Below are 15924 nucleotides of genomic sequence, written 5' to 3' on the forward strand. Positions count from 1 at the left end.
GTGGTTACTGGTACGTTCCTCCTAAACAACTCATATGTATGCATACTATTTGATAGTGGTGCGGAGAAAAGCTTCACGAGCAACCAGTTTAAACATTTAATCAAACAAAAACCTCAATCACTAAATGAAACGTACACCGTGGAAATGGCGAAAAGGTAAAACAGAAAGCACTAAAGATATATTTGTAGGATGGACACTAACTCTAAACGATCACTCATTTTGAATCGATCTGATGTCAGTCACAATAAGTAGTTTTGATGTCATCATCGGCATAGATTGGTTGATCCCTCACCATGCCAATATTCTATGTTATGAAAAGGCCGTTAGCCTTAACCTGCCAAATAAAGAAACTCTCGTCATTTATGGCGACAAACCCGACGCGAACCTAGAGGAACTAGAGGAATCTATCGGGGTGGCGCCTCCCCTTCACGAGATAGATGTCCTATTATGATACCTTGGTGGATTGATTTGTTCTTTCCACCTTGGCCTTGGAAATGATGCCTTGGTGGATTGATTTGTTTTTTTTTTCACATTGATCTAGACTTGGGAGTGGTTCCTTTATTAGACGTAGACCCCAAGTATAAAAATGGTAACGGTATAATACCAGAATTAGCCCTTAATGATAAAAGAAAATGAAATATGGCTTTTGAAATGAAATAAAAGGAAATGGAATGAGAAGATATGAAATGATATTTATGAAATGTATGAAATGAGTTTTCCTTGAAAATGCTTGAAAATGTTTTATGGTCTAAAACTATGTTTTGCAAAGATGAAACGTTTTTGATGAAAATGTAATAAATGTTTTGGGTCTCAACCCCACGTAGCTCACGAGACATTATTGTCTTACGTTATTTTTTAATGTCATGTATCTCAGATTACACTTAAGAAGAGAAAATGATAGATGGAAGCTAAAAGTGAAGTGATAGAGAGTGGAGTGGAACTTGTTATGTTCCTTATTAATTGTATTGATGTAATTCTTATTTGCTTGCTATGGTTATATTGATGCTTAATGGTAACACCCATTGTTTTAAATTTGTAAATGTTTTTGTGGGACCGGTTTTTGTTAAATGTGGGTTAACTCCCAAACGTTTTTAAAACCATAGCATATTAAAGTTTAAAAAAAATGGGGGTGTTACACAAGTAAACATCCTATCATTCCCCTTCTTTTATTAAGGACGAGATCACCACTTAGGACCTTCCCCATTTCCAATTCAAACTTCCAATAAACTTCATTTCCTCTCAAGAGCAAATTCCAAACTTACAAGTTCAAAAATCCTTCAAGTGATCCTTAGAGTTTCGGTAAGCATTTCGGTGATACCCTAGTGTTATATACGTTCTTATGTTGGTTTCATTATCTTTACACACATTAATATGTGTTAAACACTTTAAAAATATTTTTTTCTTTTCTTCCGCAACTCACGCTATAAATATGCAACACTTCCCAAAACATGTTCTCACCGCCAATATATATTTCTCTTTTGAAAACTATATAAACCACTCTACAATTGCATCAAACTTTAAAGGATAGAAAAAAGTTGGGAGACGAACTATTTGTTATGTCGTTTAAAAACAAGGGTGTAGTTTTGACCCATCATTACCATCCGAGAAAGTTAACAAAGCAAATTGTACTACATAAAAATGGAAAAATTCTATGCAAATTCGACAACAAAATAAAGTATTTGCTAAATGCAATCGATACAACTTTGTTTAGCTTAAATAGCACTCTTGTACAACTCGGTGCAAGCTTATTTAATTGTTGTTGACAATAATCAGACACTATGAAGAGGAAAGAGTGGTGTGATGTACAAGCATAAAATTCACTTTGATCGTAAACAAATCACCAAAAATTTTGATATACGCCTTCTATAACCAACAAGACATTTCATTCAACTCAAAAGTTTGTTAAGTATCAACCCATTGAGGGGGTTTGCCAAAAGAAATATAACAATATCGTTCGAGACTTCAACCAATATATAGACTTATAGAGATCTTTTCTTTTAAGTGTGATAAAACGAATTCAACCATCACCTTTCTCTAGTATATTTAGAAGAGTAAAATGGTCCAAAGGCTCACACTCACATTTATGAAACCACCCAACTCCAACCGAACTCGGCCATTTATGAAATCACCCAACTCTTAATGGATTTTATAGGTTATATAAATACATGTACATGCGGAAAAACAATTACCATTAAAGGGTACATGAAACTTATAAGGATCTATGTCATAACACCTTGAACATAACATACAATGGACAACAAAACCTACAAGAACCGTAATGTAATCGAAAATACAAAGTTAGGCTTACATACCTTTGAATTGTTGAAGTAAACAATTCATTTCAATGCCTTGTAGTTGATCTTGGAACGATAGCACCAAAAGTATGATGTCTCTAATGGCTCACACCTAAAATCCTAGAAACTCTAGAATGAAGAGAGAGAGAGAGAGAGAGAGAGAGAGAGAGAGAGAGAGAGAGAGAGAGGGAGAGAATGAATTTTCGTTTATATGTCTCTTAAGAAGGTTGTGCATGAAATTTGGCTCCCAATTGATCATATTTATAGTTTAGGTAACTTGCACACAAAATCATATTTGAGTTGATTAAATAATATATTTAATCTCAATTCAAATTCATTCCTTATATGCAATCAGAAGGCTTCTAGAACTCCTAGAATCCTTGCAAAAACCATCCAACCCTATATGGGTTCTAGAATTTTCTTTCATTGCTCAATTATTAACAATTACAATTTAACCATTGAACATTTTATTATTTTAGTTAATCCCAAATTAATTATAGATTAACTCCGATTAATAATTAATGAATTCTTATTGATTTCATATTAATTTATTAACTATATAAATTAACAAATCAATTATTTAACTATTGATGTCATATTAATTTATTAATCACATAATAAATTTATAAATCAATTATATATTTCTAATTAATATATTAATCGGATAACATATTAACAAATCATTTTCATATAATCTAATAAATTCTCTCTCTCTCTCTCCTAATATCATATTAGTTATTTTTGGTTATGAGGTTAATTCAAAAAGGACTTTACTTTTAACCCAACAATTTTAACTTAACTCAATCTTTTATAAGAGCAACAAATCGTCATTTATGAAGTCACCCAACTCTAGCCTAACTGAGGCTATTTATAAAATCAACAAAATCATACCTACAACACTCTTTATGAATTCTAACAAAAAAAAAATCAAAACGAAAAAACAAACTCCAAACAAAACAAAAACGAACTAAATGATTGTGATATCAAACACATCTACAACAAGACCAGAATAAAACCAATTCAGATTGCTTACAACTGATCGAAAAAAATAAATAAATAAATAAATAAATAAATAAAAAAAAACCCGACCGTTTTAAGATCAAAACTACATATCGGATCGCTAATATGTGGGTCTAGTTTAACCCCCCTTGCGATTTTGGTCCAACAACATGGATTTTTTAGACCTCGTCACTATTTTAATAATTATCTTTACATTTAAATACATTATCAATTTATCATCAAAATTATTGGATTGGCTCAAGACGGAAACTGGATAAACTTAATTCTTTTTTACGTACTGACAGTTTTCTATTGTAAAATTATTGTATCTTACCTAAAAAGTAGGGCGAGCAACAAAAAGAAAGAAAAAACATTGTTTTCTAATCAATGTACAATGTATACATATTTTTAATAACTAAAAAAAAATCTAATTATTAAAGTAAATATTATTTACAATAATCAATTTTCTTATTCAATTATTAACTTACAATAAAGAAAATTAAATTCTTTTGCTTGAACACTTGAATCTAAAATCTACAACCTAACCAAATATAGTCGATTTAGATTGATTTTTTTGATGTTATTGAGTTGTAACAATTTTAAATACCCTTGCTTGAACCTGGACGAAAAAATGGTCAAAGTGGAATCTCCCTTTGTATTTGTATATATATATACACGTGTGTATGACTGTGCTTTTAAAGGATCAGCTTGAAAGTTTAATGGGATTACTGGAACTAACCATGCCGGAAAATCTCTTCGTAGAATCGGAGTTACTTCAACAGAAGAAATATAACGCCGGAGATGAAGCCGGAATTGTCTTCCCGACTGTTTTAATCCCTAGTCCAAAGTTTGGTGATCGTAATCTGAAGGAAGCCATCCGCGATCAGAAGCCATGGCTGGAATCTGTGCTCCACAAGACCGGTGCGATTCTGTTCCGAGGTTTCTCTTCCGTTTCATCTGCTTCCGACTTCAACGACGTCGTTGAAGCTTTCGGTTACGACGAACTTCCGTATGTGGGTGGCGCTGCCCCTCGCACCAACGTCGTCGGTCGTGTTTTCACTTCGAACGAGTCTCCTCCTGATCAGAAGATTCCCTTCCATCACGAAATGGCTCAGGTTTGTTCTTTTAGACGAACAATCAAATTGAATTGCATTTAGATGATTGAATCCCGAGGTTTTATAGATTATTTGTGCTCGATTGAATTCTCTGCCCTAAAAATCAATGTAAACATGAATTCAACTGCAACAGGTTCCTAAGTTTCCATTGAAGGTGTTCTTCTTTTGCGAAGTGGAACCAAAAATTGGGGGAGAAACACCTATAGTACTCAGCCACGTGATCTACGATAAGATGAAACAGAAATACCCTGAGTTTGTTGATCGATTGGAAGAACACGGATTGCTCTACACAAGAGTGCTAGGGGAAGATGATGATCCTTCATCCCCAATCGGTCGAGGATGGGTCTCCACATTCTTAACCAAAGACAAAGCCATCGCTGCAGAAAGGTTTGCAAATCCCGATTAACCATGAATTCTTATTCTCCCCCAAAGTTTTTGCTGATTTTCGTTATCAATTTCAGGGCTGCGAAGCTCGGAATGAAGCTCGAATGGACAAACGATGGATTGAAAACAGTAATGGGACCAATTCCAGCAATCAAATTTGACGAAACAAGAAAACGCAAGATCTGGTTCAATAGCATGGTGGCGGCGTATACTGGTTGGGAAGATGCAAGAAATGATCCGGTGAAGGCTGTGACATTTGGTGATGGAACACCGTTGCCGGCAAATGTCATACACGACTGCCTGAAAATCCTGGAGGAGGAAAGCGTTGCTGTTCCATGGCAGAAAGGTGACGTTTTGCTGCTGGACAATTTGGCGGTGCTTCATGCCCGGCGGCCATTTGAGCCACCGCGAAGGGTGTTGGCTTCTCTTTGTACGTGATGGGAGAATAGAATACTGGTTTGTTTCCCTATGAAAAAGGAACTGCATTTGCATTTGCAATTTTTCATCCTTGTTTTAATCTTATATGAAATATGTTGAGTTTGATTTGTAATTTCTTTGGGTATATTATATTTCAGTTTTTGCAAGTCAAACCATGGTTTTCAGACTTTCAGTTTGAACTGCTACAAATGATGTTAAAGTAAGGTTAATATATAAGATGGGGAATAACTATCCTATTAGCCCCACAATCACCAAAGGTTTTATTGGAAAAGTCATTATTTTAGTTTAAAAACTATAAATCGAAGTAGTTGGATGGTACTTCTAAATCTTCGATTGGATAAGACTCGGCCCAATAGAGAACAAGAACGTCAAGAACAGAGAATTAGATGTTATAAATTCGTGAGTGCCAGAAAATGAAGACCAAGAACTTATTATAAACATCCTTGTTTGAAAATTGTCACAAGACAATTTTCTTTATCATAAAACTATTCAAACTGTTATAAAACAGTTTTCCAACAGTCAAAAAGTATTAAAAAAAACTGGGCTTTAATTAGAGTGCAGAAGAAGTCTAAAAATCAAGTAAAATTTCAGGAATTCGAATTTCTGATGCATTTATTATATACTAGCTCGACCACAGCCAAGGACTCTCGCTCTCAGGGGTGCTGCCCCAGACCCTCTTTCGTTCAGGGGCAAATTCCTTAAATGACAGTCTAATTTGAATCTTGAATAAACTTAAACAAGTATGCACTCCGTACATTCCTTACTTGTTTAATAATTATCAAGATTGATTTTGGTTAACAAGTCAACCCATTACACTTAAATACAATTAATGAAACATTTCATCAACATTTTGCTAAACTTATTTAAGTTATTTTTAACTTATTACCGGTTCTACAATGGTATAAGTTAAAATGGGTGTTTCGATAGAAATAATTTATACCGGTGTCATACCGGTAATAAGTCAAAATTCATAAGTAAGACACCGTAGTTTATCAGTTTATAAGCTATAAGCTATAAACTAAAAAGTGTTTATGATTTTTCATAAGCTTAGTCAAACATCCTCTTTGTTTATGTTATGATCTTAGAAAAAAGGTGTGAGGGTTAAGGTTTTTCGTTAAAGCTTTTTTCCATACAAAATCAAAACCACATTTTTCTTGGACGATGAATGTGTTTAACTTTGTTCTGGCAAAATCCGACGGATGTCGCTTGTGTTGGTTTGACTGTGTCATAGGGGCAACTTCGACTCAAATTTGATGAATTTAACAAATTTGACAACCATAATCTCTCCGTGGTAGGGTTGGTTTGATAAGGAACATGGTGGGTGGAATATAACTAATAAGCATACATAAAATATAAAGACAAAAATAAATAATAAACATAATGGTTTATTTATTAATTAAATTCATCTTTATTCTAATAAAAGAGTAGCTCTTTTGCCATGTGTCACCATGTTACACATTGTAATTATTATCATGACACTTGTCAATCTATTGACACTTGTCAATCTATTGACACTTGTAATTAATATCATGACACTTGTCAATCTATTAATTCTCCATTTCAAATTTCAAATTTCAAAATTTAAATCACATTTTAATTACATTAAATTAATAATATTAGAATTAAAATTAGAATTAAAATAAAATAAAATTTATACCAATTATAATAAAATAAAATTTATACAAATTCTAAGATGATATATTTTACGTATTTATATGAATCAACGATTATAATTTTATATATAACTAAAAAAATATCTTTTATTTAACAAGTTATTTAAAATTATTAATTAATAGTTTTGAGTTTTTACTTCGAAAGTTTAATTAATTTTGTAACTGTGGTTCCCACGGGTTATAAACTAGTATTCTAATAAATGAATAGTTTTAATCTCTTTTTGCCAAGTGTCATTCTAATACAACTTCTCATTAATATTATATGTCATGTGTCATTTACATATATTAGGCAACTAGTTTATAACCTGTGGGAACCACGGTTATAAAACTAATTAAATTTTCATAATAAAAATTTATGATTATTAATCAATTTTTTAAATAAATAATTTTAAATAAATTATTAATTAAGGTCTACATCAAAATTTTAAAGTTATTATAACTTCAAATTTAATATATAATTAGAAATGTAAATTTGAATTTTGAAATGAGTTGTCTAATATATCTACATGACATAATATTATTAAGACTTGTATTAGAGTGACACTTGGCACAAGGAGATTAAAACTATACATTTATTAAAATAGGGAATGGATAAGAGGTTTATATAATAGCTATCCATAAATACCACTTATATGGTGATGTTAAAATTTTATAGTTAAATTTTAAGTCTCTAAAATCATTCTTAGACAATAAATTAATATATGAAAAAGAAAAAAATAAAGGCTTAATTAATATAGGATAGAGCTTAAAATTTTGTAAGAGATATGCATAAAGAATAATATTTAACTAAATAATACTATACATAAATGATCCTTGTATGAAAATAATTAATCAAACAGAGGTCTAAAATATCCTTTGTAAAAAAGTAATGCATAAATGGAAATAAAAAAAATTAAAGTATATTGCAATATTTGACATAAAAATGAAAATACATTGTTATTTTGTGAGAATTAACTTTTGATGGAGTTAATATCTGAACATAGGTTACATCGAGTTTTGAATTTAACTATTTTCTAATATAGCATCTACCTTTGAGTTTTTGTAAAATTAGTTTCATGAATGGTTCCTCTTTAAAGGACAACAAATACATGTGAAAAAAGAGAATTATGCACGTCAGAACTTTATGTAGTAAAAAATGCAAGACATATAGCATTAAAAGAAACACATAAATTTTCAAGTCTTGTTATATTCCACTCCACACACAATACGATGGTAGGTCTTAATACCATTAAATGAAGCAATATTTGATAAAGTACTAAGCTCTAACAAAATAAGCTTCAAAGTACATTGTTGTAATAATGAAATGAAAGTACATTGCCATAATAAGAGGAAAATGGAAAAATACATTGCTAGTTTATGCATATTACTGGGAAAAAACAACCCAGGATGCGTTTTCAAGAAGACACATGGCAAAAGAGATGATAGTAGGATGATATATTGTACAAATCAAATAATAACTGTAGAAAAATAAATTAAATTCCATTTTGGAACCAAACACATAGACATATCATTCCAGTATCAATATGAACAAAAGATTAAGTAAAAAAGCAAAACTTATTTTCACTTTAATAACCATTTAGGAATAATTAATTACCCAATTACCAAACTCTCAACAAAAAATGTGTCTAAAAGAGTGATTAATTAATGATTTAGAAAATGACCATAATGATAGTTCCATTTCCTTTCTGTGTTAGTATCACAATTGCTTTGATAAAAGAAGATTTACTATGTCCATAAAGTTAAACCAATTTTTAGCACAACTTCACTGTTCAACCATAACTAAAGACTAAAAATACAAGCATATTACTTGTAATTCATTAGATAAAAGGGAAAAAAAGCTCATTTTGCAGCTTCACCCTGTTTTCAATAGGTCTAGTTTATGTTGCTGTCTCCCAATTTCTTAATGGTACACTACATCTCCCCTTTAAAAAAAACAACTTTATCCATTTATCTCAAATGACATTAACAAAACAGAAGATGCAACTTGGATGCCGAAACATTTAGTAGAAAATTCAAAAAAAAAATCCCATCTGACCAGAGAGTGTTGAATAAAACGATGATTATCAACCTTTGGGCAATATTATTTTGATTGTTCATAGAAGAAACCGTGGAGGTAAAACCATGGGATGTAAAAAGATGAGGTTCGTTTACTTACATCAGTAAAAAAAGGTTTGCTTTCTTCACTTTCAGAAAAAAAAAGCTTTTCGCCAGACCAATTAAAACCATCTGTCCAATTAACACAAAATCTTTGTCAATTAATCGAAAAACAAAACTCATCAACCATGTATTTAAATTCAAATCCTTACCGTTGTACTGTGTTGGTGTATGTATATATGTGTATGTGAACCAATGGACTGTACGTACCTCCATGCAGATTTTAACCACTTCATACACAAAATCATCAAAGGAGATTAGGAATAAACAAAAGGCATTAGTGAACAGAATATCTCGTTTTTTGTAAGGTCCTATAACTAATTACATAAAAATACGAATAATAATTTAATATGTACCTCCTTTACACATCAAAGACACAAACCCTAATTTTGCAATCACCCAAAGTTGTTGCCTGCTCAAAGAGACGAGCATGGAGGCGGGTCATTACTGCTACATCAAAGGGGCACGCAGAGTGTGGGTCATTGCATATTTCCATGTCATTTGTCCATGCCGATTGCTGATTTTGACTATCTTCTGTTAATTGTGGATGGAGGATCGATTATGAGATCATAACGTAGTTGTTAATAAACCTTAGAAAAACATGAACCATATCAACTGTCTCACGGAGAAGAGAATGAATAAGATATGGAGGTGTGTATTCATAGTCCATTAATTTGCCCTTTCTACAAATCTTAACACATACGCAAACTGCCGCATAGGAAGCACAATGATAATGTAAGGGAGATGGAAAACATAACAATTAGAATTGCAGGCGACACACTATCTACACAAATAAGAACTGTAAATTAGGAGAGATACACGAAAGGGATTTCCTAATTTATTGTGATTGTATTGGTGATTTGAGAAAAATTAGGAAACGGATAAAGACCGAGTGGAGAACATAACAGCTGGCTACAGATTTGATATGAATTGGGCGGGAAAAATAAACAGAATTGCTTGAGAGAATGCCACGTGACAGAAGGCTGCTCTAAAAGATGGACATGTGGCTTTTTAGAAGAGGTTTTTATTAAGAGTAGATTCATTTCAAAATTCAAATTTACATTTTCTAAATATATGTTAAATTTGAAGTTATAGTAACTTTAAAGTTTTGATATATCTTTTAATAAATAATTTATTTAAAATGACTTATTTAAAATAATTGATTAATAATTATAAAATTTTATTATAAAAGTTTAATTAATTTTATAACAATGGTTACCATGGGTTATAAACTAGTAAAATATTTATTTAATAGCCATTTAATTAATTAACACCAACTGATTAAATATATTTGGATTATTTAAATGGATGAGTTTGAAAGGATTTCCTAAGCTCCATTCCATCCAAAAGTTTAGGTTTACAAGAATGCATGTTAGAGCAACTCCAACCATCCTCTATTTATCATCATTTTTGTATTTTGGAAGCCAAAAATCTCCTAACCAACCTTCAAATTTAACACCATTTTTGTGTTGGCTTCCCTTTAACACCAATATATGAAGGCCAAATATAGAGGCCTCTAAAAAATACCATTATAGATGTCGATTGGAGTTGAATCACCATTTTGATGTTAAAATTAAACAATCACTATTTTTATGTTATGTGGTTGGAGAAGCTCTTATGGATTTATGCATACTGAAAACTCTAACTAATCTTTCCTTTCTTCCTAATTTGTGGTGCCTTGCGTTCCCTCTGATCGACGAACAAGAACAAGGAATAACACAAGAAACATTGTTTTCATCGTTCATGTGGTTGCCGATAACAATGATTTGTTCTTATCACATCTAGTACAGCAAAGGAACCCTACAAATCAAGGTATAGATTCTAAACATTTTATGGGTTGATATATATACTAGACGTGTGCCCGCGCAAAGCAGCGTCGACAAATAATGTTCGGACAGTGATTAATTTATTTCGGTGAATAGTTTCATTGCGGCTATCATATCAAACCATAAAAACCTTTAAGTATAACCAAGTTACAATATTTATAATTTTTTCGTTTTTACAATCCTCAAACATTGAAAAATCCATTTATATGTCACTTCTTTGTAAATTGCAATTAACCACTCATTCATAATGTTAACTTCTAATTACCGTAACATCTTAACTTGTTTCACAACTTTGACCGGTTTGCTGGGTTGTAAATTCAATTCGTTTTTTTTTTTAATCTATTTTAAGTTATTTTTTGTAGTCCCGAAACCATTTTAATTTATAAATTTAACGCAGATGTTTATCTATTTATTTGTTTATTATAGCATTTTACTTTTAGTTTTAAACAATGTATTTTTCAATTTTTTTTATCATTACCTCTCCGGAAAATCCTATGGTGTGAAGAAAACCACCGGAACGTATCTCACCCGTATTTAAGATTTTCAACCTACTAAATACACAAACACCACGATATAATGATTATAGATTTGATACCAATTAAGATTTTCAACCTACTAAATATACAAATGTAATATGTGTATTGAATGGTAAGCATAAATTGATTGTACATGATGTAGTAGGTTTGGTACCTCTTAAATTTCAAAAAATATCTAAAATGCTTTATATAATACTCAAAATGTCTAAAATGTAATATGCTTTAAGAGTAGGGCGGTTATAAAAAAAGGTTATATGTTATGGATTCACTCACAATAACTATCACAAACACAAAAATGAACAAGACTCAAATGATTTCTTGATTAAAAATGAAAAGAACAATCAACTGTTAGCCTTCGAGACGCTAACTATCTCCAGAATGACAATTTACACAAAAATTCTCATTGCCTCTACTGACCACTCCACTAACTTAAATACCCACAGAAGATCCTCTGAGATTAATTCCCGATTGGCCGTTGGTCCCCACCAGGATGTGTAGTGTCCTTGTTGTCTGGTGTGGTCCCGACCGTTAGTGGATTTGACTTATTCCTTCTTCTGTGGTACGTAAATTGTAGAGGTGGGTTCATGACATTACCCCGCCCCCAAGAATTGACCTTGTCCTCAAGGTCAAAATTTGGGTACCAAATTTTGTATGTTCTCAAAGGCTTCCCGGGTGGAGTCAAACTATGGTGCCTCTTTCCACTTCACCAACACTTCCATCCTTTGACCTTCCCTAGAGTTTGCATTCCTCACTCCCAAAATCCTCTCGGGTTCCATCTTCAGTTCCAATTCTTCTGTGAGTTGAGCCAGCAGGGTGGGATGAGTTGTTTGCTCCCCAATGGCTTTCTTTAATTGAGACACGTGAAATATCGGGTGAATCTTAGCAGTCTCGGGTAGCTGTAATTTATTTGCCACTTCTCCTATCTTATGGATGATCTGGAAAGGGCCATAGTAACGAGCAGCTAATTTCTGGAAGGGTCGTTGCACAACAAACTTTTGCTTATAGGGTTGGAGCTTCAAGTACACCCAATCTCCTTCACTAAACTTGATTTCTCTTCTTCACTTGTCTGCATTCATCTTCATCTTCTGATGAGCCCGTAACAACTATCCCTTAAGTTCATCCAAGATTGCGTCCCTTTCCAGCAATTGTTCTTCCACACTGGACACCCCTGTTTGGCCCTGTTGTATTCTGTTGAGACGAGGGGTTCCCTTCCGTAAAGTGCCTTGAGCGGAGTGCACTTGATGGTTGTATGGAATGAGGTGTTATACCAAAATTCAACCCAAGGTAGCCATCGGGACCAGGTTTTGGGTTTTCCTTGGATAAAGCAGCGAAGGTACATCTCGACCGCCTTGTTCACAATCTCAGTCTGGCCATTCGTTTGCGGGTGGTATACTGTGCTTCTTAGCCACCTTGTCCCTTGGAGCCTAAAAAGTTCCCGCCAAAACATACTCATGAAAACCTTATCTCTGTCCGAGACGATAGATGAGGGAAACTCGTGTAAACGCACCACTTCCTTAACAAATATTGCAGCAATAGATACCGTCGTGAAGGGATGTTTGAGCGCCACAAAATGAGCATATTTTGTCAACCGGTCAACCACCACTAAAATGGTGTCCAACCCTTGCGACTTAGGCAACCCTCCAATGAAATCCATGGATAATTCGTCCCAAATTTTATTCGGAATTGGCAGGGGTTGAAGCAACCCGACTGGATGTGTCGTGGCTGCTTTCTGTGTTGCGCATTCGATACACTCTTGCACATGTCTCTGGACTGCCTTGCGCATTCCTACCAAAAACACTCCTCCGCCAACCTTTGATACGTCTTGAATTCCACAGAATGCCCTCCTAAGGTGGAGTCATGGAATTCCTTAAGAAGGAGTGGAATCAAGGAAGAGTTGTGAGGGATAACCAGCCTTCCCTTGTACAAAAGTCTGTTGTTGATCACCGTGTATCCCACATGAGTCTTCCCTTCCTTGAGAATGTCCTGCTTTACTTGTTGGATGAAAGTGTCGTTCTCAATCTCTTTCTGCAGCTATTCCAGGGGTAATGACTAAGATGAAGTAATGTTGCTCAACTCCCGGCTAGCCATGAATTCGCGAGATAAGGCATCTGCCACTTTATTCGTTGCTCCCGGTTTGTAGTGAATCTCAAAATCGAATCCAAGTAATTTGTACATCCACTTTTGGTGTTCAGGACCAACTTCGCGTTGTTCCATCAAATACTTGAGGCTCCTTTGATCGGTATGAATGATGAAGTGTCGACCCATCAAATATTTAAGCCATTTTTTACAGCTAAAACTATTCCCATTAATTCCTTTTCATAGATGGATTTTATCTGGTTCCTTACCCCCAAAACTTGGCTATAAAAAGCGACTGGATGGTTGTCTTGTGTGAGAACTGCCCCTATCCCTGCTCTGGATGCGTCCGTTTCCACCACAAATGGTTTTGTGAAATTAGGCATCACTAAGATGCTTCCTTCAAAGCCTGAAATGACCGTGTTGCCTCCATTGACCACCCAAAATTATCCTTCTTCAGTTGATCAGTGAGAGGGGCCGCAATCTTAGCGTATCCTGAAATGAATTTTCTGTAGTAACCCGTTAGCCCCAAAATCCTCTTAGATCCCGTAAATTCGTAGGAATTGGCCATCGTTCGATGGCGTTGACCTTGTCATTGTCAATCGCCACCCCACGTGAGGAGATCACATGCCCAAGATATGCTACCTGTAGCTTCCCCAGTTCACACTTACCTGGGTTTGCGTAGAGCTGATGCTTGTGGAGTAACTCTAACACTAAACTTAAGTGTTCCACGTGATGGTGCTCATCAGGGATGTACACCAATATATCGTCAAAGAAGACTAATACAAATCTTCTTAGATATGGTTTGAACACGTCATTCATCACCAACTGAAACGTGGCAGGGGAGTTCGTGAGCCCAAAGGGCATGATGAGAAATTCGTAGTGCCCTTCGTGTGTACGAAACGTTGTTTTTGGGATATCTGCTTCCTTCATTCTAATTTGATGGTAGCCGGATTTAAGATCCAATTTCGAAAAATTTTTGGACCCATGCAACTCGTCTAAAAGCTCATCAATGACCGGTATCGGAAATTTGTCCTTTACCGTCACCTTGTTCAAGCTTCGATAATCTACGTAGAATCTCCACGACCCATTTTTTTCTTAACTAATACGATTGGTCTGGCAAAAGGACTACAAGAGGGTCGAATAACCTCCGACTTCAACATCTCCACTAACAATCTCTCAATCTCCGCCTTTTGATCATGTGAGTATCGGTAAGGTCTTACCAAAATTGGTTCTGTTCCATCCTTGAGAATGATGGAGTGTTGCTGATCTCTATGAGGGGGAAGGCCACCCTTCCATTCAAAAACCGTTGCAAACCGCTTGATGACATCGTTTAGGAATTCTGGGGTTTCAGGTGACAACACGGATGGTTCTTGAGACTCCACCTGGTTAAACTGCACCAACAACCCTCCGCCCATGGAGTTAATATTGTGTATCATCGTCTTCAGGGACACCTTAGTGTGTTCCAGTGAAGGATCCCCTTGTAAGGTAATTCCTTGCCCGTTGACCACAAATTTCATTACCTGAGTCTTCCAATTTGTGGTAACTGCCCCAAGCTTCTCTAACCATTGCACTCCTAGTATAACATCAGAGTTACCCAATGTTAATGGCAAGAATTCTTCCATAATCTCCAGCACTTAAATGTGAATTAACACCCCTTGGCATATGCCTCGTCCTGCTACCGACTCCCTGGTGCCAAGGATTACTCCAAACCCCGATGTGGCCATGACTGGAATTTGCAATTTGTTAATGAGGGTCAGAGATAAGAAATTGTGGGTTACCCCTAGATCGATCATGACCACCACCTCAGTATCCTGTAACCACCCTCTGAGTTTTAGGGTTTTTGGTTTTGACACCCCTAATACGGAATTTAGGCAAATTCCCGCTAAAACTGTGTCTTCCTGGCCTTCGTTAGTTGGTAACATCTCTAATTCAAGGGAGAGTTCTTCTTCTTCCTGCCCATCTTCATCGTGAATGACCAACACACTCAGTTCCTTTTTCTTACAACGATATTTAGGGTTCCACTGATCATCGCACCTGTAACATATTCCTTTATCCCTCTTTGTTTTGAAGTTCTTGATCAGTTAATCGCCTAATTTCGGTGGGTCGGGGGTCGCTTGATCGGAAATTAGGTGGAGTTGTTCCTTTAGAGGATAAGTATGTTGTTTTGATCGGAGTGATAAGCGGTGATGATTTGGGCGGAGCTGTGGCGGAAACGGCACTGGATTTTCTAGACTGGGTGGGTCGGAGCTTTGCTTCAACTTTTATGGCTATGGACATGGCGTGATCAATAGATCTGGGCTCAAATAGTTGGACCTCGGATCTCAAGTCCTCCCTAAGCCCATTGATAATGTAACATCCCGAGTTCAGGAGTGCAAGTTCAGGGTTCAAAGTGTAAATGTGGAATGGCAACTCGGCGAGTCCATGGGTGG

General features: G+C 34.8%; 2 protein-coding genes across 2 annotated transcripts; one reads left to right on the forward strand and one right to left on the reverse strand.

Moving 5' to 3' along the window:
- Window positions 1-3961: 3961 nt before the first annotated feature.
- On the forward strand, window positions 3962-5342 carry LOC145102952 (clavaminate synthase-like protein At3g21360). The gene is made up of 3 exons (XM_079040475.1): window positions 3962-4408; window positions 4542-4795; window positions 4870-5342. Exons 1-3 carry the CDS (start codon window positions 3977-3979, stop codon window positions 5228-5230), a joined length of 1047 nt encoding a protein of 348 aa, XP_078896601.1. The 5' UTR covers window positions 3962-3976; the 3' UTR covers window positions 5231-5342.
- A 9217-nt stretch (window positions 5343-14559) lies between these two features.
- On the reverse strand, window positions 14560-15117 carry LOC145099016 (uncharacterized). The gene has a single exon (XM_079036603.1). It carries the CDS (start codon window positions 15115-15117, stop codon window positions 14560-14562), a length of 558 nt encoding a protein of 185 aa, XP_078892729.1.
- Window positions 15118-15924: the final 807 nt, after the last annotated feature.

This window comes from Lactuca serriola, chromosome 4 (assembly GCF_051521515.1).
Source record: "Lactuca serriola cultivar US96UC23 chromosome 4, Lser_US96UC23_V15, whole genome shotgun sequence".
NCBI classification, from domain to species: Eukaryota; Viridiplantae; Streptophyta; class Magnoliopsida; order Asterales; family Asteraceae; genus Lactuca; species Lactuca serriola.

What these genes read in the sequence shown, in the direction of transcription:
- LOC145102952 (XM_079040475.1), top strand. Translation starts at nt 3,977, where the DNA reads ATGACTGTGCTTTTAAAGGATCAGCTTGAAAGTTTAATGGGATTACTG. An exon ending in TCCATCACGAAATGGCTCAG is followed by an intron (nt 4,409 to 4,541) that starts GTTTGTTCTTTT and finishes CAACTGCAACAG; the next exon opens with GTTCCTAAGTTTCCATTGAA. An exon ending in AAAGCCATCGCTGCAGAAAG is followed by an intron (nt 4,796 to 4,869) that starts GTTTGCAAATCC and finishes TATCAATTTCAG; the next exon opens with GGCTGCGAAGCTCGGAATGA.
- LOC145099016 (XM_079036603.1), bottom strand. Translation starts at nt 15,117, where the DNA reads ATGGAAGAATTCTTGCCATTAACATTGGGTAACTCTGATGTTATACTA.